The sequence below is a fragment of the Stegostoma tigrinum genome, chromosome 7 (genome assembly GCF_030684315.1).
Source record: "Stegostoma tigrinum isolate sSteTig4 chromosome 7, sSteTig4.hap1, whole genome shotgun sequence".
Taxonomy (NCBI): domain Eukaryota; kingdom Metazoa; phylum Chordata; class Chondrichthyes; order Orectolobiformes; family Stegostomatidae; genus Stegostoma; species Stegostoma tigrinum.
Genome location: NC_081360.1, coordinates 6,312,494 through 6,337,871, shown reverse-complemented (window position 1 = coordinate 6,337,871; position 25,378 = coordinate 6,312,494). Strand labels below are relative to the sequence as shown.

General features: G+C 43.7%; 1 protein-coding gene across 1 annotated transcript in view; it reads right to left on the bottom strand.

The window, feature by feature from the left end:
• Positions 1–25,378, bottom strand: part of LOC125453895 (sentrin-specific protease 2) — a gene marked incomplete at its 5' end in the record, with an annotated part of 165,131 nt that overhangs the window by 26,983 nt on the left and 112,770 nt on the right. The window contains 3 exons of the mRNA XM_048534007.2: positions 5,663–5,794; positions 7,172–7,336; positions 8,557–8,644. Coding sequence (XP_048389964.2) covers positions 5,663–5,794; positions 7,172–7,336; positions 8,557–8,644 — 385 coding nt within the window. The remainder of the gene's footprint in view (positions 1–5,662; positions 5,795–7,171; positions 7,337–8,556; positions 8,645–25,378) is intronic.

Here is a 25,378-nt window from a genome sequence, read left to right as displayed (position 1 = left end):
GGAGCATGAAGGCTGACGTTTCGGGCCTTGACCCATCATCAGAAAACAGGGAGGGGGAGAGGCTTCTGAAATAAATAGGGAGAGACGGGGAGGCAGGTCGAAGATGGATAGAGGAGAAGATAGGTGGAGGGGATGTGAGTTTGCTCGCTGAGCTGGAAGGTTCGTTTTCAGACATTTCGTCACCATTCTAGGTAACATCATCAGTGAGCCTCCGACGAAGCTTCAAATCTTCTCAAAACTCACTAGGTTAAAGGGGTGGGGATGGAGCCGGTTGAGGTGAGTGTAGGTGGGGAGGTAGGGAGGGGATAGGTCAGTCCGTGGAGGATGGGCAGGTCGAGGGGGCGGGATGCGGTTAGTAGGTAGGATGTGGAGGTGCGGCTTGAGGTGGGAGGAAGAACAGGTTAGGGAGGCAAGGATGATCTGGGCTGGTTTTGGGACACAGTGGGGGGAGGGGAGATTTTGAAGCTTGTGAAATCCACATTGATACCATAGGGCTGCAGGGTTCCCAAGTGGGTTATGAGTTGGTGTTCCTGCAACCTTCGGGTGGCATCGTTGGGGCACTGCAGGAGGCCCAGGATGGACATGTCATCTAAGGAATTGGAGGGGCGGGTTGAAATGGTTCACGACTGGGAGGTGCAGTTGCTTATTGTGTACCGAGCGTAGGTGTTCTGCAAAGCGGTCCCCAAGCCTCCGCTTGGTTTCCCCGATGTAGAGGTGGTCACAACGGGTACAGCAGATGCAGTATACCACATCAGCAGATAGGCAGTGAATATCTGCTTGATGTGGAAAGTCTTCTTGGGGCCTGGTGTGGGGGTGAGGGAGGGTTTGTGGAGGCAAGTGTAGCACTTTCTGCGGTTAGTTGAGGAATATTCCGAACTCGAGCCTCCTCTATTTCTGAGATGCTATAGGTTTTATTCTGCAGTTCAAGAACCAGGGTAATCTGTACTGGGATTTTTGACGAGGTTAAGATGACTGACAGAGATGTATGATTCAGGGTTAACCCTGAATGAAATGCTGAGAGGCTGTTGGTATATGGGATTAATGATGTAGCCATGACAAAAGTAGCTACGAGCTGAAGCCCAACCGGACTTCAAACAGGCACTACAACTGGCTTTGTCATTAGAAAATGCAGCAAGTAGTGTATGAGCACTCCGGGGTATTCTGATGGAAACAGACATACTCATCTGTCGGTCTGGACTTGGAACACCATTTGAGTGTAGGCAATTGCATTGGCTCATGCAGGACATATCCTGGGCAGAGGGACCCTAGATCAGCCCACAGTAAAACCTCAAAACAAAGATGAGCCTCACCCAAATGGCTAAAATGTTCTTCAGGATCCGGGCTGACGAGCTACTGTAGTTGCTGGTAGAATGGGGAATTGAAACAGCAAAGGAGTCTTACAAGGCCTGGCTTGAGGAAGAGAATTCATAGGCAGGTATCCAGGACAGTGCACACCCTGGAAAGTCCACCTGTACGTGGTTTGGAACAGATAAATTGCTTAGCAACATCTAAATCAGAAAAAATAAAAATAAATGTCTGCTTAAATGGTCGCCTACTTCTAATGGAGGTCGATATCAGTGCACTATATCAGTGAAAGGAGAATCAGTCTTTAACAAGACTCGCTCTGGAATCCAACCCTTACGTTTGTGCAATATCTTGGTCAGACAGAGAACACTTACCAGGGAACCATTACAGATTAAGGGTTCAACTCTGGTTCTGATCTCCTATGAGAAGCAGTTGGTGCAGTTACCACTGATTAGTAGTAAAAGGCTCAGGCCTAAGCTTGATGGGGAAAAATTGGTTGAGAAAGATTCAACTTGATTGGCTCCACATTTTTCGATTAGAAATTGGTTACCTGAGTGAAGTCATAATTAAGTAACCTGGAAGTTTTTCAGGGAGGTCTACGGACTATCAAAGGAGCCACCCTCACTTTACATGTTGACCAGGAAGTAATTCCACTATTCTGCAAGGCCTGCCCCATGCCATTTGCCTTGTGGGGAAACGTAGAGACAGAAATCAGGAGGCTGGAAAGTGAAGGAATGGACAAACCAATGCAGTTTGCAGATTGGGCAGCACCGTTTGCAGCGGTTGTGAAGCCTGGGTTGTTTCACCTTTGCGGGGATTTTAAGCAAACGGTAAACAGCTTCTTGCAGCTGGATAAATATCCAATCCCTCGCAGAGAGGACTTGCTCACAAAAATTGGCAAGGGGTCTGTTTAAAATGAAGCGAGACATGAACCATGTGTACCTGCGATTGTGAATGGATGCTGCATTTAATACCCATTAGAGTTTGCATTTGGGGTATCGTCAGCTTAGACATAGAACATAGAACAGAACATAGAACCCTTGCACCCTTTTCCAGTGGATGATGGAGAACATTTTACAAGGTCTACCCCAGGTCGCCTTTATCTTAATGTGCTAATAACATGTAAGACCAGTAAGGAGCACATAGACAACTTGGACAGAGAAGGCCCAATAGTGTATGCCGCCCAACTTTAGCTGATGCCAAACACAAATCCATCAAGATAGAGAAGGTAGGTTTAGTGGTCATCTTCAGTGAGAGAAAGTTTCACCAATATCTTTATGGACGTAAATTTTTAACAGCAACAGACCACAAATCCCTGCTTCGGCTTCTTAAAGAAGATAAGGCCATGCCACCCATAGTTTCTAGTCGAATTCAGCAGTGGGCCTTGTTCTCAGTGCATATAAATACAAGTTTGAACACCATCTGGGAAGCCATTGACAAATATGCCACCAATGGTCCGTTCTGGTGTTAAACTTTCAGGGCACCCTTCACTGCTGACTTCATCTGACTATGGACACAAAGATCTCATCCTGGCCAAAATAAAACAATTAGTGGTAATGGGGAAACAAGAGGGCCATCACAACTAGAACTGAAACCTTTCTAACCTGGCAGGATCAGATCACCATAGAGGTTGGCACAGTCTTATCGGAGTAAGAGTGATTATCCTGAGTAAAGGTCACCGCCAGATACTGGCTGAAATCCACCAGGGCCATCCAGGGGTCTCCAAAATGAAGATGTTGGCGAGAAGTTACGTCTGGCGGCCAGGATTGATGCTGTTTTGGCCGCATTGATGTGCATAGTGCCAACAAGGACAAAAAATATGGCCAAGAGCGTCCCCAGATTTCAGGGTAAACCCCAGTTATACTGTCTATGCTGGTTCTTTCAAGGGTTCAATGTTCTTGGTCATTGTGGATGCCCATTCAAAGTGGTTGGACATGCACAGAGTTCATTCAAAGTCAGGAATGATAACTGAAAAGCTGCAAACATTCTTTGAAAAACATGGACTCCCACAAGGAACGTCATTTCCCAGCAAGGGTTTAGAAAACTTCCTAAAGTTGAATGCCATTCGATCTGTTCAGACAGCTCCAAACCATCCCTTCAGCTTCACTCAATACCAAACTGTCCTGGTCCCAGTTTGATTATAGGGCCTCCTGTCATGCACCTACAGGGATAGCTTGAGCAGAGTGACTGGTGGGGAGAAGACTCCATATCAGGTTGAACCTGATTCTCGGACTTGAGGGTGGAGGGCGAAACAGCATCAGGAATGCCAATGCCAGACACAAGGCTTGTTGAAATGAGAGAGACGGTTTATTTCAGGGGACGAAATTTGGTGTCTGAACCATGGATATGGTCTCACATGGGTACAAGGCAAGTATGACACAAGACCAGGTCTTGTAACGTACAAAGTTCAGGATCATCTCACCTACCTGAACCAACATATGGATCATATGAAAGCTGCAAGCTTGCAAATGGTGCAGCAATAAAACATACCCCTCAGAACAGCCAGGAAGGCCATCAGAAACCCTGGGTTCTCCCCTCCAACAAACGTCTACAAAACTTCAGAGTCTGAGATGGATGTAGCTGATGTCATGGCCTTAATATTATTACCACCTGTAGAAGAAGAGGAATCTCTCCCAAGATGCTTTAGGCACAAGAGATAGGCTCCAGTCCAATACACTCTGTCCTTGTCCAAATCAGAGTTGGAGGAACCAGACCTGGGGCAAAAGCGTCCCAGGAAAAACTACAAGAAAAGGAATAGGTCAACATCCCCAGAATTATGGGAGGAGGATGTAGCAACTGGGATGAGGTTGACCAGCTGGACCTCATTGAGTAGGAGTTCCCTGATTTGACCCAAGTTAACACTCCCAATTGGAGCCCTGGCTGACAGAGATTCAGGATTTTCCTCACTCCAGGGACAGGCTGTGAGCTAGCTAGTGAGAGTCCACATACTGTGCCCATGTAAATAAGGGGTCGCTTGGTGTCATTTAACTGGCCCCCGTGGAATTATTTCAATATAGAAACAACCTCTAAGTGAAAAGGTTTTCCCTCGATTCACCTTTGCTTCTTTTGCACTTTTAAGAGGACAGATTTAAAGCGAGAACACGTTATCAGCCCACTTATGATTTTGAAAACCCCTATCAAATTTTCTCTCAGGCGCTTTCTCATCAAGAGAAAAATTCCAACTTTTCTAATCTATCCTGAAAACTGACAAGTTCCTCATCCCTTGAACCATTCATGTAAACTGCTATCAAACTGTCTCCAATGCATTCACATCTTTCCTGTAATGACTCTCAGAATTACATATACTACTCCAGTTGAGGTCTAACAAGAGTCTTATATAAATTTAACATTATCTCTCACCCCAATTAATAAAGCTGAGGATTCTGTATGCTTTATTAACCACTTAGAATTTACCTTGATTTACACATTCATTCTGCTGTCACTCACAGAGCTTAAACATTTCCACAAAAAGCAAAATGTGGACATCTACTACTTTCAGTACTCTGTCTCACATGCAATTTTATTATGTATCTCTAAGGCCAAAACCCAAAATATCTGCAGTTCTCCAGAATCTCAAGCCTATTTTGGTAATGATCTGTTGCTAAGTTACCGATACCTCTTTCCAGTCTCCCCTTTTGTTGTCTCAATTAGAGGGAGCAAGGTCACTATTTCTAGGTCAATCTGCAAGCACATCATTGGGTTAGGTGATTACACTCTCTCTCAGAACAAAGTCAACTCAGACCCAAATGCTGCGGGACATGAGTGTCCCATTTCCACCTCCTTTGAAAAGCTGTCACCAATACTTGTCATGTTGTTTCCTTACATTTGCAGTATTTTTGTTTTTAACTGACCATTTCATAATGTTTTATTGTAACACTAATATGGCAAAGGCACTTGATAAATAGAAATTTGTTGATGTCCTTAAAACTGACTTTATTTTTGTGCCTTTTCACACAATCAGAAGAAATGATAACCAAAATGCCCCACCAAAAATAGTATTGAAAACTGCCAACTGAACAGCATCTTGAGTGAATAGTGAAAGCAGAATGTGCTGAGTTAAGAGGAAACCATGAAAAACTGGAAGAAAGCAGGTTCCGGTAGCCCAGGAAACTAGTCTAAATGACAACACAAGTCGATCAAGACTAGGCATACAGAGCCTCCTGCTGGCAGTATACCATTTGGACAATAATATGAAGAAGAGCCTCATGTGCAAGGCACCAGAAAGCAGGTGGAAGAATACACTCGTAAGATTAGGAACTTCCACGAGGTTGGAGAAAAGTGGTGGGGTGGGTGGGGAAGATCAATGTGCGCACAAAATACATGATAATAATAATAAAAACATAAAAGGCATCTGTACCTCATCATTCAGCCAGTTGTAATTACACAAAGTGCTGATGTCCTTTCGTGTTATCCTCAGTTTAAACCCAGTGCTAAGTACTTCTTCAGGTTCTCCATAGTCAAGTGCCTTTCTTACCTCCTCCACCATTCTCTGTAATGGAAGATCATAAATTATCAAGGGCACAAAACATAACGCTGCAAGTGTTATAAGTAAACAGCAAGTCACTCAGCAGCTGTGGAAAACATAATCGGGCTAAACCATGTCTGAGTGTGCCAATGTAAGTATTTTAACAAGGCTGGATCACAGCGACAGGGCGCAGCAAGCAGTAAGTTTGCATGAGGATCTTGTGGCAGGATTTGAGAAAATATAACTGCCAGTGAATCACAAAATTGTGACAGTACAGGAGGTGGTTATTTGGACCATCATGCCTGCACTAGTTATATTACCTAGTGCTAATCTCTTGCCTTTTCCCATATACCTACACATCATTTCTATTCAAATAATTATCCAATGCATCAATTGAAACTGCCTCCACCACATTCCCAGACAGCATATTCCATACCTTAGCTTCTTGCTTGGTGAAAATTTTTTCTCACGTAATATCTGCTTTGTTTGTGCACCACTTCAAAGTTCAAGTCTTATGTACCACAGCAAAACTCTACCTAACTGGTCACAAATGATTACTGTAGCATCTTCTGATTTACTTTTTCAAAAACCTTGTTGCGTTAGAAGTCCTCTCAGTCCAGCTTGCTTTAATGAAAAGGGTCACACAGTTTAACTCTTGTAATTAAAAGCTCTCATCATTAGGATCATCTTATTTCTTCTCCTTTGCATCTTCTCCACAACTGCAGTCTCCTTGTTGAATGAATGCTTCCCAAGCTGAGCAGAAAATTCGAAACCAATTATTGTAATGACCTAGCATCACTTCTTACTTCATAAATGGCCATGGTGGCTCAGTGGCTAGCACTGCTGCCTCACAGCGTCATGGACCCAGGTTTACTTCCACCCTCAAGTGACTGTCTGTATGGAGTTTGCATGTTTTCCCCGTGTCTGTGTGGGTTTCCTTCCATAGTCCAAAGATGTGCAGGTTAGATAAATTGGCCATGCTAAATTACCCATAGTGTTCACAGATGTATAAGTTAAGTGGAATAGCCATGGGAGATGGAGGGTTACAGGGATAGGGTAGGGGGGTGGGATTGGTTGGGATGCTCTTCAGAGGGCCTGTGTGTCCTGGTTAGGCTGAATGGCCTGAAAGAATCCACATAGTGTGGAAATCAATGAGACTTGTCATATAAATCTGTCTACATGCTTTTTTAAAATACAGCTTTGTGAAATTAGTCTTCACACTTCTGAAGAACTATTTATCCAAATCACTGAATCTCTTTGCCCTCTTAATTTTACCAGCTGGTGTATATTTTGCTACTTTATTCCTCTTAAATTGTACCATTTCTGAGCCAGATCTATTTTATGTCTATTCCCCTTCTTTCTTATGTCGTTCTCTTCTCTGTCATGTTAGCTTGACTGTACCTCAGTGAACTCAGGAACATCTCCTCTTCGTTCTTTACTTAAGATGCTCAGATTTTCCTTTAAGTTTTGAGAGGGTGGCATTTTGACAGATCCTGTTGCATCTCCCTCATCCAGGTACAATCGCGCTGCGACTTCATCTGATAGGTCACAGCCTATATGCTGTTCCTGAAGAGAGAACGGGAAGATCAAGAATGGAGACATCACATTGTCTGTATGGCATATACAAGTAATGGGTAAGTCAGGTGTTTATAAACCAGGAAGTCTCAGGTCCCTTCACAACCTGGCCTCAGCCAAAGTACCAGCTCCATGTTACAACTGGTGCCAATACCACAGTTAAAAAAGGTAAGCAAAATAAGCCACTTTCCAGATCCTTATTGTGACTTCCCACAGCATGACAGAACTTGCTTATACATTTGGAATAGCTGCTTGCTCAGAGGACATCTATGGAACAGAATCAATACCTTCAAAGGGAACAGGAGGAGAGAAAAGAATTGTAAAATTGGCAAGATAACAGATGCTTTTATAAGCATTTGAAGAAAACAACAGTTACCAATATGCGAGATAAAATACTGAAACCCTGTACATTTTCCTGTACTAGGAGAGAGAGAGAGAGAGAGAGAGAGAGAGACAGAGTTCTGTGTTTCTTAACAATTCCTGCAACCTCCCCCCAGTTGAATATCTGTCACTTTAAATAACCAAAGCTTTTGAGAGTTCAGGGAGGTGATAATGTACGGGCAGTATCAGTGAACTAGTAATCCAGACCCCAGGTTATTGTGCTGGGACATGGGTTAGAATCCCATCCTACAAATGATTAAATTTGAATTCAATAAAAATCTGGAATTAAAAGTTAGCCTAATGGTGACTATGCAACTATTGTTAATTCTTGTAAAAACCCATATGATTCACAAGTGTTCTTCAGGAAAGGAAATCTGCCACCCTTACCTGGTCAGATCATATGTGAATCCAGACCCACAGAAATGTGATTAACTGACCTGTAACTGCTTTCAGGGCAATTGGGAATGGACAATTAATGCTGAGTTAGCCAGCAATGCCCACATCTCATGAATGATAAATTTAAAATTAATTATTATTTACTCATGCATTTATCCCAGAAGTTTAAATGCTAGAGACCTATTTAGGAAAGGTCAGTTCAAGAGAATAGTACATTTTACCAATTACAAGGAACAACTCGCAAGAAGCAGTCATTACAGACCTATTAAAAATGATACATCACTCCTGAAGGGTAGGTTCTGACAGTTGGAGTTTCAAATCTATGCATAGGAAATGCCTTCACTTAACACAACAAAACAAGTGAAAGATAACTTCTCTCTTCAACAGGTTTAGCATATTGTTCTGTAAAAGTCATATTCAAAAACATTCTTTACCATTGTACGTTCCTTCATTTTGGCATTTGGATTACTTCTGGTTGTCTGTAAGACTTCTGACTGATCATCATAGCTGATTGGCTTATACCTGTACATCAACATAATTATCAATGTTAGTAAGAGCCTACCTACTTCATATCTGACAAAATGTCTTTTGCAATTTCCGTCACCTACAATCTGCTTTCACCAACACACACATCCTCCCTGTTAACCTTTGCTTTCTGGTGGGACCATTATTGCTGTATCATCCTGTTTTCACTGTTTGTATTTCCTGCTGCACGTTCCGAGGCATGTTCACAGGTTCCAAATATTTCTTTTCATTGCAATATCCAGAGCCCAAAAACACTGCTGTCAGCATACACCTTCTGATCAAATTAATTATATTCACTGACAACAGCACAGTGAGGCTGAAATGCCAGTGTTGAATCTCTTCTTCTCCACATTCTGCACCAAACCCCCATCCCCACAGGCCTTCATTCTTTGGTTCATCGACTATACCATTTTTGTCACCTTCTATTAATTTCAGACAAAGTCTATTTTCAGCATTGCCCATCTTTTTTGTCTTGAAGATAACATCAAAAAGAACTACAGGAGATTTTAGGAGAACAAATGATCTGCAGTGTATTGTTTTCAAGGATGGTGGAGATGGATTCAATGGCAGTTTTTAAAAAAACCATTGGATGCATATTAGAAGGAGAGTTTATCAGGGTGATGGGAGAACAGCTGTTGCATTTGACTAAATTCTTTCAGAGAATCAGCACAGCCACAATGGGCTGAATAGTGGCTCAACAGAGGTTGAAATTTCCAGAACAAGTAATAAGACACAGTATGGAAAGGGTTAGGAATCGAACTTAAGGCACAGGAGATAATAGGGCAACTATGAGAAGAGGGGTAGCCAATGCAGGACTGAGATGTTGTATTTAAGAGCATGCAGTACAGGAAACAAGGTAAATGAGCCGTAAAACAGATTGAAATTAGCGGGTGTCGTGTTATATTACAGAGACATAGCCGCAAGGGGATTAGGCCTGGAAATTAAACATCCATATCCCATTGAAAAGACAGGGAGATGGTCAATAGGGGTGGGGTTGCCTTTTTAATAGAAAGGAAATTAAATTGATAACAAGAAGTGATATAGAGTCAGAAGGCATTAAATCTGTGTGGGCAGAATTCAGGAACAGCAAAGGAAAAGAGACCATGATTGGAGTCGCGAGGAAGAAAATAAATAAGGAGACAGTAAAGGCATGTAATAAAGGAACTGTAAGAACAATCATGGAGGACCTGAACATGCAGATCGACTGAGGGAATTAGGTTGATAGCAGATCTCAGGAAAAGAAATTCATTGAATGTCTATGAGAGAGTTTTTTGGAGCAGCTTATAGTAAAGCCCACTACGGAACAGGCAATTCTGGATGTGACGTGTAATAACATGTAATAGTAGGGAGGCAATGGCCTTGCGGTAGTACCACCAGACTATTGATCCAGAAACTCAGATAATGTTCCAGGGACCCAGGTTCGAATTGGTTGACTCTCAACTGCCCTCTGAAATCATTCAGTTGTGCCAATCGCTACAAAGTCTCAAAGAAATGAAACTGGATGGATCATCTTGCATTGATCTAGGCACCAAGTAAGATAACGGCAGAAACAGCCCTGTCAACCCTGTAAAGTCCTCCTTACTAACACGTGGAGGCTAGTGCCAAAATTGAGAGAGCTGCCTTACAGGCTGGTCAAGCAACAGCCTGACAAAGTCATACTCATGGAATCATGCCCTACAGACAATATCCCAGACACCACCATAATTAGCATCCCCGCCAGCAGGACAGACCAAGTAGAGGAGGTGGCACAATGATATACAGTCAGGAGGGAGTTGCCCTGGGTGTCCTCAATGTTGACACCAGGCCCCATGAAGCCTCATGGCTTCAGGTTAAACATGGGCAAGGAAGCCGACTGCTGATTTCCACATAACATCCTCCCTCAGCAGGCTTGGTGGTAATGGTTGATTGGAAGATATGTCAGGCCATTTGAACAATACTTAGAGGAAGCACTGAGGATGGCTAGGGTACATAATGTACTCTGGGTAGGGGATTTCAATGTCCACCGCCAACAGTGGGTCGGCAGCAGCACGACAGATCGAGCTGGTTGGGTCTTAAAGAACATAGCTGCTGGACTGCACAAGCAGCAGGTGGTGATGGAACCAATAAGAGGGAAAAACATACTTGACCTCAAGACTGGGCATCCACGAGGTGCTGTGGGTCATCAACAGCAGAATTGTACTCCAGCACAATCTGTAATCTCATGGCCTGGCATATCTTTCAATCAACCATTATCATCAAGCCAAGGGATCAATGCTGGTTCAATGGAGAGAGCACGAGGGCATGTCAGGAGCAACACCAGGCATACCTAAAATAAGATGTCAACCTGGTGAAGGTATGAAACAAGACTACTTGCATGCCAGACAGCATAAGCAACAAGTGATAGGCAGGGCCAAGCGATCCCAGAACTAATGGATCAGATCTAAATTCTGCAGTCCTGCCACATTACGTTGTGAACAGTTAAACAACTGACTGGAGGAGGATGCAGCTCCATAAATATCCCCATCCTCAATGACGGAAGAGTCCAGCACATCAATGCAAAAGATGAGGCTAAAGCTTTTGCAGCAATCTTCAGCCCGAAGTGCTGTGTGGATGATCCATTTTGGCCTCCTCCAGTGTCCCTAGCACCACAGATACTAGTCTTCAGCCAATTCGATTTACTCCACGTGATATCAAGAAAGGGTTGGAGACACTTGATACTGCAAAAGTTACAGGCCCTGACAATATTCCGGCAATAGTACTGAAGACTTGTGCTCCAGAACATGCTGCTCCCCTCGCGAAGCTGCTCCAGTACAGTGACAACACTGGCATTGACCTGACAATGTGAAAAATCGAACTAGTACATGAAAAGCAAGAAACCAACCCTGCCAATTACTGCTCAATCAGTCTGTTCTCGATCATCTGTAAAGTGATGGAAGGTGTCAAAAATAATGCTATTGAGCAGTGCTGCTCAGCAATAAACTGCTTGGTGACGGCCAGTTGGGTTCTGCCAGGGCCACTCAGCTCCTGATTTCATAACAGACTTGATTCAAACATGGATAAAAGAGCTAAATTCCAGAGGTGAGGTGAGTGTGACAGCCCTTGACATCAAGGCTGCATTCGACCAAATGTAGGATCAAGGAGCCCGAGCAAAACTGGAATCAAAGGATATCGGGAGCAAACTCTCTAGTGGCTGGATTCATACCTGACACATTAGAAGATGGTATTCATTGTTAGAAGTATTTCTTATCAGCTCCAGGACATCTCTGCAGGAGTTCCTCAGGGTACTCATCCCGGTCCAACATCTCCAGCTGATTCATCAATGACCTTTCCTCCATCATAAGGTCAGAGGTCGGGGAAATTCGCCAATGGTTGCACGATGTTCACCATTTGCGACTTCTCAGAGTCTGAAGTGGTCCACATTCAAATGCAACAAGATCTGGACAATATCCAGGGCTTGGACTGACAAGTGGCAAGTAACATTCATTCCACCCAAATGCGAGACTGTGACCATAACCAATAAGTGACAATCCAACCACGGTGTTACCATCACTGAATCCCCCACTATTAACATCTTGGGGGTTATCATTGACCAGAAACTCAACTGGATTCATCTTATAAACGCAGTGGCTACAGGTGCATCACAGGCTAGGCATACTACGACGAGCAACTCCCACCTGACTCTCCAAAGCCTCTCCATCATCTACAAGGTACTAATCAGGACTGTGATGGAATATTCCCCACTTGCCTGGATGAATGCAGCCCCAACAGCACTCGTGAAACTTAACACCATCCAGGACAAAGCAGCCTGCTTGACTGGCACAACATCCACAAGCATCCACTTCCTCCACTACTGAAGCTCAGTAGTAGCAGTGTGTACTATCTCCAAGATGCACTGCAGAAATTCACCAAAGATGCTAAGACAGCATTTTCCAAACCCACGATCACTTCCATCTAGAAGGACAAGGGCAGGAGATGCACAGGAACATCACCTCTTTCAAGTTCCTTTCCAAGCTACTCACCATCCTCACGTGGAAATATATCACCTTTCCTTCACAGTTCCTGGGTCAAAATCCTGAGATTCCCTCCCTCACAGCAGGTGGACCATGGCAGTTCAAGCTGGAAGCTCACAAAACATCTTCTTAAGGGCAACTACAGACAGACAATAAATACTGGCCAGCCAACAACACCCACATCCCACAGAAAAATGTAAAGAAAATGACACAGACTTGATCAGGGAGCTGAAGGTGAAGGAACTCCTTGGGAGCAGTGACCATAATTTGATAGAATTCACCCTGCAGTTTGAGAAGGAGAAACTGGAATCAAATGCAACGGTGTTACAATTGAATAAAGATATCTACAAAGACATGAGGAAAGAGCTGGTCAGAGCTGACTGGAAAAGAAGACAGTAAGGCATTGCAAGCACTTCTGGGGGCAATTTGAGAGGCACAGCAGGTATGCATCCCAATAGAAGAAGAATCATATGGAGGGGAGGATGAGGCAGCCATGATGACAAGGGAAGTCAGGGACAGCATAAAAGCAAAAGATAAAAAAGCACGTAATGTGGCAAAGAATAGGAAAGGACTGGAAAATGACTAATGTAACACCCCTGTTTAGAAGGGAGAGAGACAGAACGTGGGAAGTTATAGGCTGCTTAGCCTTACCTCGGTCATTGGTAAGATTTTACAGTCCATAGAGGATGAGATTATGGCATATTTGGAAGTGTATGATAAAATATGCTCAGTCAGAACAGCTTCATCAAGGGAAGGTCATGCCTGACAAGTCTGGCAGACGTTTTTGACAAGGTAAGTTAGACAAGGGAGATCCAGTGAACGTGATCTATTTGGATTTCCAGAAGACCTTTCAAGGTGCAGCACAGGACACTGCCAAATAAAATAAGAGCCCATGGTGTTATGGGCAAGGTTATACCATGGTTAGAAGACTGGCAGACTGACAGAAGGTAGGAAGTGGGATAAAGGCACTTTTTTCAGTATGGCAGCCAATGACTAGCAGAGTTTGCATGGGTCTGTGTTGGGACCACCACTGTTCACATTATTCATGAATGATCTGAACAGAGGAACTGAGAGTGTTTTTGCTAAGTTTGTAGATAACACAAAGAAAGGTGGAGGGACAGGAAGTGTTGAGGAAGTGGGAAGGCTGCTGAAGGATTTGGGTATTGGGGCAAGTGGACAAAAGTGGCAGATGGGAAATTTTAGGAAAGTATGAAAGTATACATTTTAGTTGGAAGAATAGACGCATAGACTACTTTCTAAATTGGGAAAGGCTTCAGAAATCTGAAGCACAAAGAGGATTAGGAGTCCTAGATCAAAATTCTCTTCAGGTTAACATGCAGATTCACTTGGTGGTTAGGAAAGCAAATGCAATCCTGACAATTATTTCAAGAGGGTAAGAAAACAAGAGTAGAGATGTATTGTTGAGGCTATAAAAGGCCCTGGTCAGACCACATTTGGACTACTGTTAGCAGTTTTGGGCCTCGTATGTAAGGAAGAACGCGCTGGTCTTGGAAGGGATCCAAAAGAGGTTGAACAATAATGATCCTGGGCACAGCCTCAATGTAAAGGAATGACCTTTAGAACTGAAATGATGAGGAATTTTTTCAGCCAGAGGATGGTGACTCTCTGGAACTCATTGCCGCAGAGGGCTGTCAAAGTCAAGTCATTGAGCATGTTTAAAACAGTGCGAGTTAGATTTTTAATGAGCAAGGGGGTTAGTAGTTATGGGGAGAAGGCAGAAAAATGGGGTTGAGAAACATATCAGCCATGGTCAAGTGCCAAAATGGACTCATGGACTGAATAGCCTAACTCTGCTCCTGATAAATGCGAAGTGATGCATTTTGGGACGTCGAACTTAAATGCTGAATATAGGATTAAAGGCAGGATTCTCGGCAGTGTGGAGTAACAGCGGGATCTTGGTGTTCAAGTGCATAGCTCCCTCCAAGTTGCCACTCAAGTGGATAAGGTTGTTAAGAAAGCATATGGTGTTTTGGCTTTCATTAACAGGGGAATCGAGTTTAAGAGCCGCGAGGTTTTGCTGCAGCTCTACAAAACCCTGGTGAGACCACACTTGGAATATTGTGTCCAGTTCTGGTCGCCCTATTATAGGAAAGATGTGGAGGCTTTGGAGAGGGTGCAAAGGAGGTTTACCAGGATGCTGCCTGGACTGGAGGGCTTGTCTTACGAGGAGAGGTTGACTGAGCTCGGACTTTTCTCTCTGGAGAGAAGGAGGAAGAGAGGTGACTTGATCGAGGTGTACAAGGTAATGACAGGCATGGATAGAGTCGATAGCCAGAGACTTTTCCCCAGGGCAGGATTGACTGCCATGAGTGGTCATAGTTTTAAGGTGTTAGGAGGAAAGTATAGAGGAGATGTCAGAGGGATGTTCTTCACCCAGAGAGTTGTGAACACATGGAATACTTTACCAGTGGTAGTTGTGGAAGCGGAGTCATTAGTGACATTTAAGCGACTGCTGGACATGCACATGGACAGCAGTGAATTGAGGGGAATGTAGGTTAGGTTATTTTATTTTTGGATTAGGATTATTCCACGGCACAACATCGTGGGCCGAAGGGCCTGTACTGTGCTGTACTTTTCTATGTTCTACGTTTATGGTATTCTGAAGAAAGGTAATATTGGACTCAAAATGTTAACACTCTCTCTCTCTCTCTCTCTCCAGGTGTAACTGATGCTTTGAGGACTTGTCTCGTTTCACATGAGTGCAATGCTTAAATCTGACAGGTGTGAACAATGTGGGCATGGAAGGGGGAGTGGGTGTGAACAGCAGGCAGGGAAGGGGAGGAGGGGAGCAGGAGGTTGAGGAGGTTGGGAAAAGGAGGACTGTGAACAGAAGATGCGGGGTGTGAACAGCAAGGTTAGGGAGGAGGGGAGAAAGACTTTGGATGCAGGAATTGCTGTGAATGGTCTATGGGGGGTTGGAGGGAGCTGTGAATAGGGCAGGAGAGGAGGGTTATGAACAGGAGTCAAGGGCTGTGAACGGCAGGGAAGACTGTGAACGGCAAGGAAAGTGGGAGGGAACAGGGGAAGGTGCTGTGAACAAGTCTCACCTCCACAAGAAGCCCAGACATTGCCAGCAAAGCAAATGTGATTCTAAGTGCAAGAAATATTGTCGCACCTTCAATTGTGATTCATCTACTTGCCAGTTTCCAGGAAAAGAATTGCTACAAATCAGCAAACTGAAACTCGCAACTGAACGTTGACTCACTGAATTCCAAGTATTGTCAACTAATGTTAATATTTTTGGTTTTTAAGAAACTCAAACTTGTAACTTTCTTCCTTTCTCTTTCTGGTGCCTTCTAACTTGTGTATCTGTTGATGTAAATGAAATAGCGAAGCGTAATCTCCCTCAATTTTGAATTGGTGCTAATAAATACTACCTTCATTGAGGTTGCTGACTTGCTCGCCAAGCTGACTTGTTCTTGTTTAGACGTTTCATCACCATGCCAGGTCACATCATCAGTGGACCCTCCGATGAAGTGATGCTATCCTACTCAGCTTGGAATTTTTACTGTCTGGCCCATTATGGTGAGTAGCGTCATTTCCAGTTTTAATCTGTATGGGTTTGTATATGGGGTCTAATTTTATGTGCTTGTTGTTCGAAGTGTGGGCAGAGAACTGTGCCTCTAGGAATTCCCATGCACATCTATGTTTGGCTTCGGCTATGGTTACCTTGTCGCAGTTAAACTGATGGCCCTCATTGTCTGAGTGTACCGATACTAGGGAGAGTTCGTTATGCCGTTTTGCTGCTAGTTGATGTTCATGTATTCTGATGGCTAATTTCCTTCCTGTCTGTCCAATGTAATGTAATGTAACCTGAGCTACAGATCTTTTCCAAAACTTTAACAAATCTTTCCAATCTTTTCCAAACCTTAAACTGTAACACACTAAACATTGCCTGACAATGGGAAACCTTTGCCAACGGACTGAACTCTACCCACGAATAACTTAATTTTCTCCATGAATACCTCAAGAACCAGGTACCACACTGCAGCGTGAAATACAAACCTCCAGTCAACAACCCGCCGGCATGTACAACAGCTGAACAGAACACACAGACAATGCTACAAGCAATGATTAATGATGCCCATAACTGACTCCACAGGTACGAGCCAGAAAATTTGAGCCAAAAATCACAGCATTGGAACACTACGGACCAGCAGCGGACTACAATCCTAGAATAAGCCATCACCGTCAATCAACACAAAACAAAAATTAAGAAGAGACTGAAGCTACAGGAGAAACTCACCAAACTGATCCACCACAAAGACAAAGACAAGGACAACAACAAACTGGGCATATGGATAAGAAACCTATCCAGCAGACAACTCAAAGCAATGGAGAAAGCTGTCCTATTACACTGACTGAGCTATAACACAAAGATGCAAACAGAACAGACTTCATCGCCAACCTGGAAACTATATTAAAAGACGACAAACTCATGGACAAAACACAACAAACTATAATCCCTACATTACACAGTAGGAACAAAGGGGACAACGTGAACATATCAGAGAGAAAAGCATTAGATAAACTCAAGATTGACAAGAACATTATAATCCTATCAGCTGACAAAGGGTGCATGACCGTCATTATGACCAATCCAGACGACATTAACAAAGCACAGGCATTGCATGCAGATACAACCACTTACCAACAAGTGGCGATAGACCCAGTACCGCAGCCAGATAACAGAATTGCTCAGACATTTAAGAGACTAAAGAATGTAGGGCAGATAACCAAGACGGACTTTATGAGAATGAAACCAGAAGGCATGAATACCTCTTGCTTCTATGGACTTCCTGAAGTACAGAAACCAGTCATCCCCCTCAGACCAAGATAATAAAATGTGAGGCTGGATGAACACAGCAGGCCAAGCAGCATCTCAAGAGCACAAAAGCTGACGTTTCGGTCTAGGCCCGAAACGTCAGCTTTTGTGCTCTTGAGATGCTGCTTGGCCTGCTGTGTTTATCCAGCCTCACATTTTATTATCTTGGAATTCTCCAGCATCTGCAGTTCCCATTATCTCTATATCCCCCTCAGACCCACTGTTTCCCTACCAGGCGCACCTTCACACAAATTAGCCAAGGACCTACAACAGAGATTGAAATATCTAGTCAACAGATCACCTCATTCCATCCACTCTACCCAAGATTTCCTCGATACCCTCACGAACAGAAACATCAGCAACAACGAGATTATGATATCCTTTGATGTTATAGCTTTATTGACATCAATCGACATCCCACTAGTTAAAGAAACTGTAATAACCAAGTGTGAAGCTGGATGAACACAGCAGGCCAAGCAGCATCTCAGGAGCACAAAAGCTGACTTTTCGGGCCTAGACCCTGACACTTGGTTATCTTAGATTCTCCAGCATCTGCAGTTCCCATTATCTCTGAGTTAAGGAAACTGTGGCCACATTACTAGAGGAAGCAGCAACAGAGGCCAACAGCTCAATCAGCAATGACAACCAACTTAAACTACTTAGCCTCTGCCTCATCACACACTTTGTCTTTAATGGTCAAGTATACAAACAGATCAATGGTACACCAATGGGGTCACCCAAATCAGGACTCCTTGCAGAAGCTGTCATGCAAAGACTAGGATACACCACTGTCCCCCACATTCAACCTAAACCGTGGATTCGGTAAGTAGATGACACATTTGTCATTATTAAACGCAACAAATTAGAACAGGCCCACCACCTCATCAACAGCAGAACCGCAAGGATTAAATTCATGAGGGAAGAAGAAAACAATCACCAACTTCCGTTTCTGGCCTTTAAAGTTTGAGCGTATGACCAACAGGGAGTTCCAAACCTCAGAATACAGAAAAGCAACCCATATTGATCAAATTTTCAACTTCTACAGCAAGCACCCCAGCATCCACAAACAAGGCTGCATTGGGACATGATTTAAATGGACCAGGACACACTGCAACACTCTGGAACTATGCAGCAAAGAGGAAGAGCACCTATACAAAATCCTCGCTATAAAGAGATATCTCCACAACTTCATCCCCAGATGCCTGCTAAACAGACAACAACAGGAGGGCACAGCCTGACACACTGGCCACACTGCCCTACATCAAGAACATGTCAGAACTGACAAGACTCCTAAGACCACTCGGAATCATGGTGGCCCATAAGCTCACAGCCACTCTACAACAAACACATACAAGTATCCAAGACCCTATTTCCACAACATGCAAAGCCAAAGTGGTTTACAAAATACCACATAACGACTGCCACAAGCAGTACCTCCGACAGACAGGAAGGAAGCTAGTCATCAGAATACGTGAACATCAACGGGGCAGCACGGTGGCTCAGTGGTTAGCACTGCAGCCTCACAGCGCCAGGGACCCGGGTTCGATTCCAGCTTGGAATAACTGTCTGTGTGGAGTTTGCACATTCTCCCCGTGTCTGTATGGGATTCCTCTGGGTGCTCTGGTTTCATCCCACAATCCAAAGATCTGCAGGCTAGGTGGATCGGCCATGCTAAATTGCCCGTGGTGTTCAGGGATGCGAGGGTTATGGGGGGGATGGGTCCGGGTGGGATGTTCCAACGGGCGTCGTGGACTTGTTGGGCCGAAGGGCCTGCTTCCACACTGTAGGTAGTCTAATCTTTAAAAAAAAACAGCTGCAAAACAGCACGATGAACTCTCCTTAATATCGGTACACTCAGACAATGAAGTTTAAGTGGGACCAGGTAACCATAGTAGCCCAAGCCAAACACAGGCATGCATGGGAATCTCTACAGGCACAGTTCTGCACTCGTAATGCAATCAACAAACACACAGAATTAGACCCTACATACAAATCCATACAGATTAAAACTGGAAATGACACTACTCACCATAACAGACCAGACAGTATAAATTCCAAGAGGAGTACAAGAACATCGCTTCATCAGAGGCTCCACTGATGATGTCACCTAACAGGTCAGCTCAGCAAGCAAGTCAACAACCTCACCCACAACCCGAGCTACACACCTTTGCCAAAACTTTAAACTACCTTTGCTATCATCTTTCAGAATTTTACTGTGGGGTCCATTTCAAAGAATGAAACCAACAAAAAGGAATTGGGGAACACGCTTTAGCCGACTTCAATGGGATAGGATTAAAAGGGAAAACATTCTATTCAACTATACATTGCTGCCTTGGGTTTAAAAGACGAAAACCAGGCATAATATAAATTCAGATATGGGGAAGGGTCACTTGAGCCAAAACTTGACTTTGTTTTCTCTCCACAGATACTGCCAGCCCTGTTGAGTTTTTCCAGCAATTTTGGTTTTCATCTCTGATTTACAGCATTCGCAGTCCTTTTGGTTTTTATATTCTCAATTCACACTCATTCCCTCTTCATACATAGCACAGCTCTATTATCTTTTTCTCCAGCAAATAATTTTGTGAGTATTTTCTTCAATCTTTCCTATCTGCGTGCCGTGCCCATGAATATTCCTCTCACCTCATATACTGATTGATCTGCTATATGTTTCAGCGTTTTATGTTTTTGTTTCAGACTTCTAGGTTTTACTTTGTGCAATGAAAAAAGTCACAATTTTTAAAATTTGTTGATGGGATGTGAACTAGGCCAACATTTCTTGCTAATTTCTACCTGACCTCGACAAGGATTTGATCAGCAAGCTTCACAAACAGTTTAAACTAATTTGGCAGTGGGAGGGGATACAGACCATTAGCAGAATAAGGGCACACAATCATAGAGCAACACAGTCAAATCAGAAGTAGTGTAGCCGTATTAATTTTCAAGGGACTAACAAAAAGCTGGACAGGCTTTAATGCCAGAAGTATCACAGGTAAAACGTGCAAATCATGGTCAATGATTGACATGTAGGGCTGTGATTATAGTCACCATCACAATCTGGGATATAGGATCTTCGGGCAAGACAGAGGACGGGTTAAAAGAGGAGGAGACATTGCATATCAAGTTAAGGAGTCAGAACAGGAGGGTAACTAGGGAGAAGGTAGGTCCACTCAAAGATAAAAGAGGGAACTTGTACTTCAAGGCAGAGGATGCGGTGAGATCTTAAATGAATACTTTGTGTAAGTATTCACCAAGGAGAAGGAAATGAAGTACAGTGAGATTAGTGTGGAACATGCTAATATGCTAAGGCATTTTGAGATCAAGAAAGAAGTGGTGTTGGGTCTCTTGAACAGCATTGAAGTAGGTAAGTCCCCAGGGCCCGATGGTATCTACCCCAGGTTAGTGACAGAGGCAGGAAGGAAGATTGCTGGGGCCTTGACCAAGATCTTTTTATCCTTGCTAGCAACTGGAAAGGTCCTGCAAGTAATTAATGCTGTTTTCCTGTTTTAGAAGGGTAAAAGGATACACAAACTACAGACTAGTGAGTCTCACATCAGTGGCTGGGAAGCTATTGGAGAAAATTCTTAGGGATAGGATTTACACACTTTTGGAAAAGCTTGGCCTAATTAGGGGCAGTCAGCATGGCTTTGCGCAGGGCAGGTCACGTCTTACTGACTGAATTTTTCGAGGGAATGACAAAGGTGATCCATGAGGGCAGAACAATGAATGTTATCTACATGGATCTTAATAAAGGCTTTTCACAAGGTCCCTCAACGCAGACTCATCCAGAGGGTTGGGATGCATGAAATCCATGGTGACCTGGTGTGTGGATTCAGAATTGGTTTGTCCATTGAAGGCAGAGGACAGTGGTGGAAGGGTGTTTTCCTGGGTGGAGATCTGTGACCAGTGGTGTTCCGCAGGAATCCTCTGCTGTTTGTGATGTATATAAATGAGTTGGATGAAAATGTAGTAAGTTTGCAGAAGACATAAAGATCAGTAAAGTTGTGGATAATGTAGAATATTGTCAAAGGATACCAGCAAAAAATGGCAGATGGAGTTTAATCCACATAACCGTGAGGTGCTGAATTTTGGGAGATCAAATGTTAAGGAAAAGTAGGCAGTTAACGGCAGGAACCTTAACAGCATTAATGTACCAATGGATCTCAGGGTTCAAGTCCATAGCTCCTGAAAGTAGCCATGCCAGGAGATAAGGTGATAAAGAAAGCATATGGCATGCTTGCCATTATTGGTCTGGTACTCAGTACAGGAGTCAGGATGTCATGTTGCTGCTTGAAAAGACTTTGCTTAGGTCAAACATAGAATATTGCATTCAGTTCTGGTCGCCACATTACAGGGAAGATGTTGAAGTTTTGCAGAGAGTAAAGAAGAGGTTTACCAGGATGCTGCCTGGATTAGAGGGTTTAAGCTATCAGGAGAGACAAGAAAAAATTGGGTTCGTTTCTCTGGACTGGCACAGGCTGAGGGGAGGCTTGACAGAAGTCTGTTCATAAGATGCATGGATAGGGTTAACGGTCAGAATCTTTATCCCAGTGCTGAAATGTGTAAAACTGCAGGGTAGGCATGCACTTAAGGTGAGAGCAGGGAAGTTCAAATGAAATATGAGGGGCAAGTCTTTTTACACAGAGGGTGGTAGGAATCTGGAACATGCTGCCAAGAGTGTTGGTAGAGGCAGATACAATGGAGCATTGAAGAGACTATTCGATGTGCACATGAATATGCAAGGATTGGAGGGATACAGAGCAAGGGCAGGCAGAAGAGATCAGTTTAATTTGATGTCATGTTCGGCACAACAGTGTGGGCTGAAGGGCCTGTTCCTGTGCTGTACAGTTCTACATTCCGTGTAGACGGCCCAATATAGCTGTTCTGGACCTAATTTGGGGAACAAGCCAGACAAGTGGTTGATATGCTGGTGAGGGAGCATTTTAGTGATACCGATTTATGGGCAAAGAAATAGACATTTTACAGAAGATGCAATGACCTAGTGGTATTGTCACTGGACTGTTAATACAGAAACCTAGGTAATGTTCTGAGGAGCCAGGTACAAATTCTACCACAGCACATGGTGGAACTTGAATTCAGTAAAAATCTTGAATTAAAAGTCTAATGATGACCATGAATCCATTGTCAATTGTCAGAGAAACCCATCTGGTTCAGTAAGAGAGATAGTAAGAACTGCAAATGCTGGAGTCAGAGATAACAGTGTTGAGCTGGAGGAACACAGCAGGCCAGGCAGCATCAGAGGTGTAGGGAAGTTGATATTTTGGGTCGGGACCCTTCTTCAAAAAATGAAATGTCAACTTTCCTGCTCCTCTGATGCTGTCTGGCCTGCTGTGTTCCTCCAACTCTACACTGTGTTATCTCTGGTTCACTATTGTCCTTTAGGGAAAGAAATCTGCCATCTTTACTCGTCTGTCCTACGTATGATGGCAGACCCACATCAGTGTGGTTGACTCGTAACTGGTTTCTGGACAATTAGGGATGGGCGATAAATGCTGGCCGAGCCAATGATGCCCACATCCCATGAATGAGTGAAAACAAAGTTGCAAAGAGAGCTTTGGGTTTGGGGTGAGTGGATTTTAGTGAAATAAGACAGGATTTGGTCAAAGTAGACTGGGAACAGTTATTAGTGGTGAAATGTACAGAAGAGCAATGGGAGAAGGGTTGCTGTAACAGAGGTCACCCAGTATGTGCTGCAGCCACAGGCAGCTGAGGAATCCTGGAGAGCGAAATAAGTGGAGATGATTGGGCACAGCAAGGCTGTTGAACTTCTAACTCTATTCCTTTACTTTTCTAGTTTAAATTAAGAAGGACTCTAATGTTAACTATGAGCTTATTTCTTTATTTTCTACTTATTCTATGTAAATCTGTAATGCTGAACATTTTAACTTGGTTTCTTTTCTGACTCTGTACCTGTGTTTTTTTATACCTAGGTACGTTTATACCCAAGATGATGGCATGTGTGGCAACATTGGTCACTTTTCATGGTACTTGAGTACGTGACAATAAAAATCTAAATATAAATCTAAGAAAGCAATAAGGAAATCAAAGAGGAAGCTCCGGTAAATGTAGGGAAAATCCCAAGATAGCCTGTAAATGTATCAATGGGAAGAGCATAATCAGGGAAAGAGTAGGGCCCATTAGGGACCAAGAGGGCAGTCTGTGGGTAGAACCACAGGACATTGGTAAAGTGTTGAACCAATGCTTCCCATTCATCTTCATCCAAGAGATTGAGGACGAAGGTGTGGAATGCAGGGAGAGAGACTGCGAGGTGCTTGAGCAAATTGACGTAGGCAAAGACTGGGGATTTTGAAGTGTTGGGAGGTATAAAAGTGGGCAAACATGCAGGTCCAGATGAATTCTGTCTAGTTTACTCTGGGAGGCAAGGGCACAGACCCAAATTTTTAATTCCTCTCTGGTCATGAGGAAGGTGCCACAAGTCTGGAGAGCAGCTAATGTGGTTCCAATATTTAACAACAGTTGTAGAGATAAGCCAGAGAACTACAGATTAGTGAGTCTCACGTCAGTGGTAGGGAAACTATTGGAGAAAATTCTAAAGGACAGCATCCATCTCCACTTAGACAGGCCAGGCTTAGAAGATTATATAATAGAATCACTCCAGTGTGGAAACAGGCCCTTCGGCCCAACATGCCCACACCGACCCTCGGAGCATCCCACCCAGACCCATCCCCCTGTAACCCACCTAATCTACACACCCCTGAACACTATGGGAAATTTAGCGTGACCAATCCACCTCTCCTGCAAATCTTTGGACTGTGGGTGGAAACCGGAGCACCTGGAGGAAACCCATGCAGACACTGGGAGAATATGCAAACTCCATACAAACAGTCACTAAAGGGTGGAATTGAACCTGGGTCCCTGGCGCTGTGAGGTAGCAGTGCTAACTACTGAGCCACCGTGCCGCCCTCAGTGATAATCCACACGGCTTTATCAGACATAGGTCATGCCTAACAAATTTGCTTGAATTTTTTGGGGAGCTGACCGGGGTATAAATGAGGATAATACATTTGATGTAGTTTATTTGGATTTCAGCAAAGCTTTTGACAAGGTTCCACATAGAAGACTTGTCTAGAAGGCAAATGCACATAGGATAAAGGGTATTTTGATAAAGTGGATCCAATTTGGCTCAATTGTAGGAGACACAGAGTGATGAAACAAGGCTGTTTAGTTACTGGAAGCCAGTGTCCAGTGGCATACCACAGGGATCTGTGCTAGGTCCCAATTATTTGTCATTTATATAAATGACAGAGATGACTGTGTGGTGGGTTGGATGAGTAAATCCGTGGATGACACAAAGATTGATCAGGTGGTTAACAGGTGACGTTGAGTGTTTTGGGCTCCAAGAAATAGACGGGGATGGTCAAATGGACAGATTAATGGCAGATGGAATTTAACCCTGAAAAATGTGAGGTGACACACTTTGGAAGGAGTAGTTTGACAGTGGGTATTCAATGAGCAGCATGGCATTCAGAAGTTCTGCGCAACAAAGGGACCTTAGTGTGTTTGTCCATAGATCTCTGGAGGGGGAACAGCATGTGAGTAGGATGATGAAAAAGGCTATGGGACACTCACCTTTATCAATCAAGGCTTGGATTACAAAGCAGGGATATCATGTTGGAGTTATACAGAATTTTTGTGAGCTAAAGTACTGTATGCAGTTCTGATTGCCACATTACAGGAAGGGTATGGAGGTGGTGCACTAGAAGGGATGCAGAGGAGGTTCACGAGGATGCTGCCTGTGATGGAAAATTTAAGCTATAAGTAAAGGTTGAATAGGCTTTGTTGTTTTCTTTGTAGTACAGAACATTGAGGGGGGAATCTGATTGAATTGTATGTGGGGCATGGACAGAGTAGGGAAGG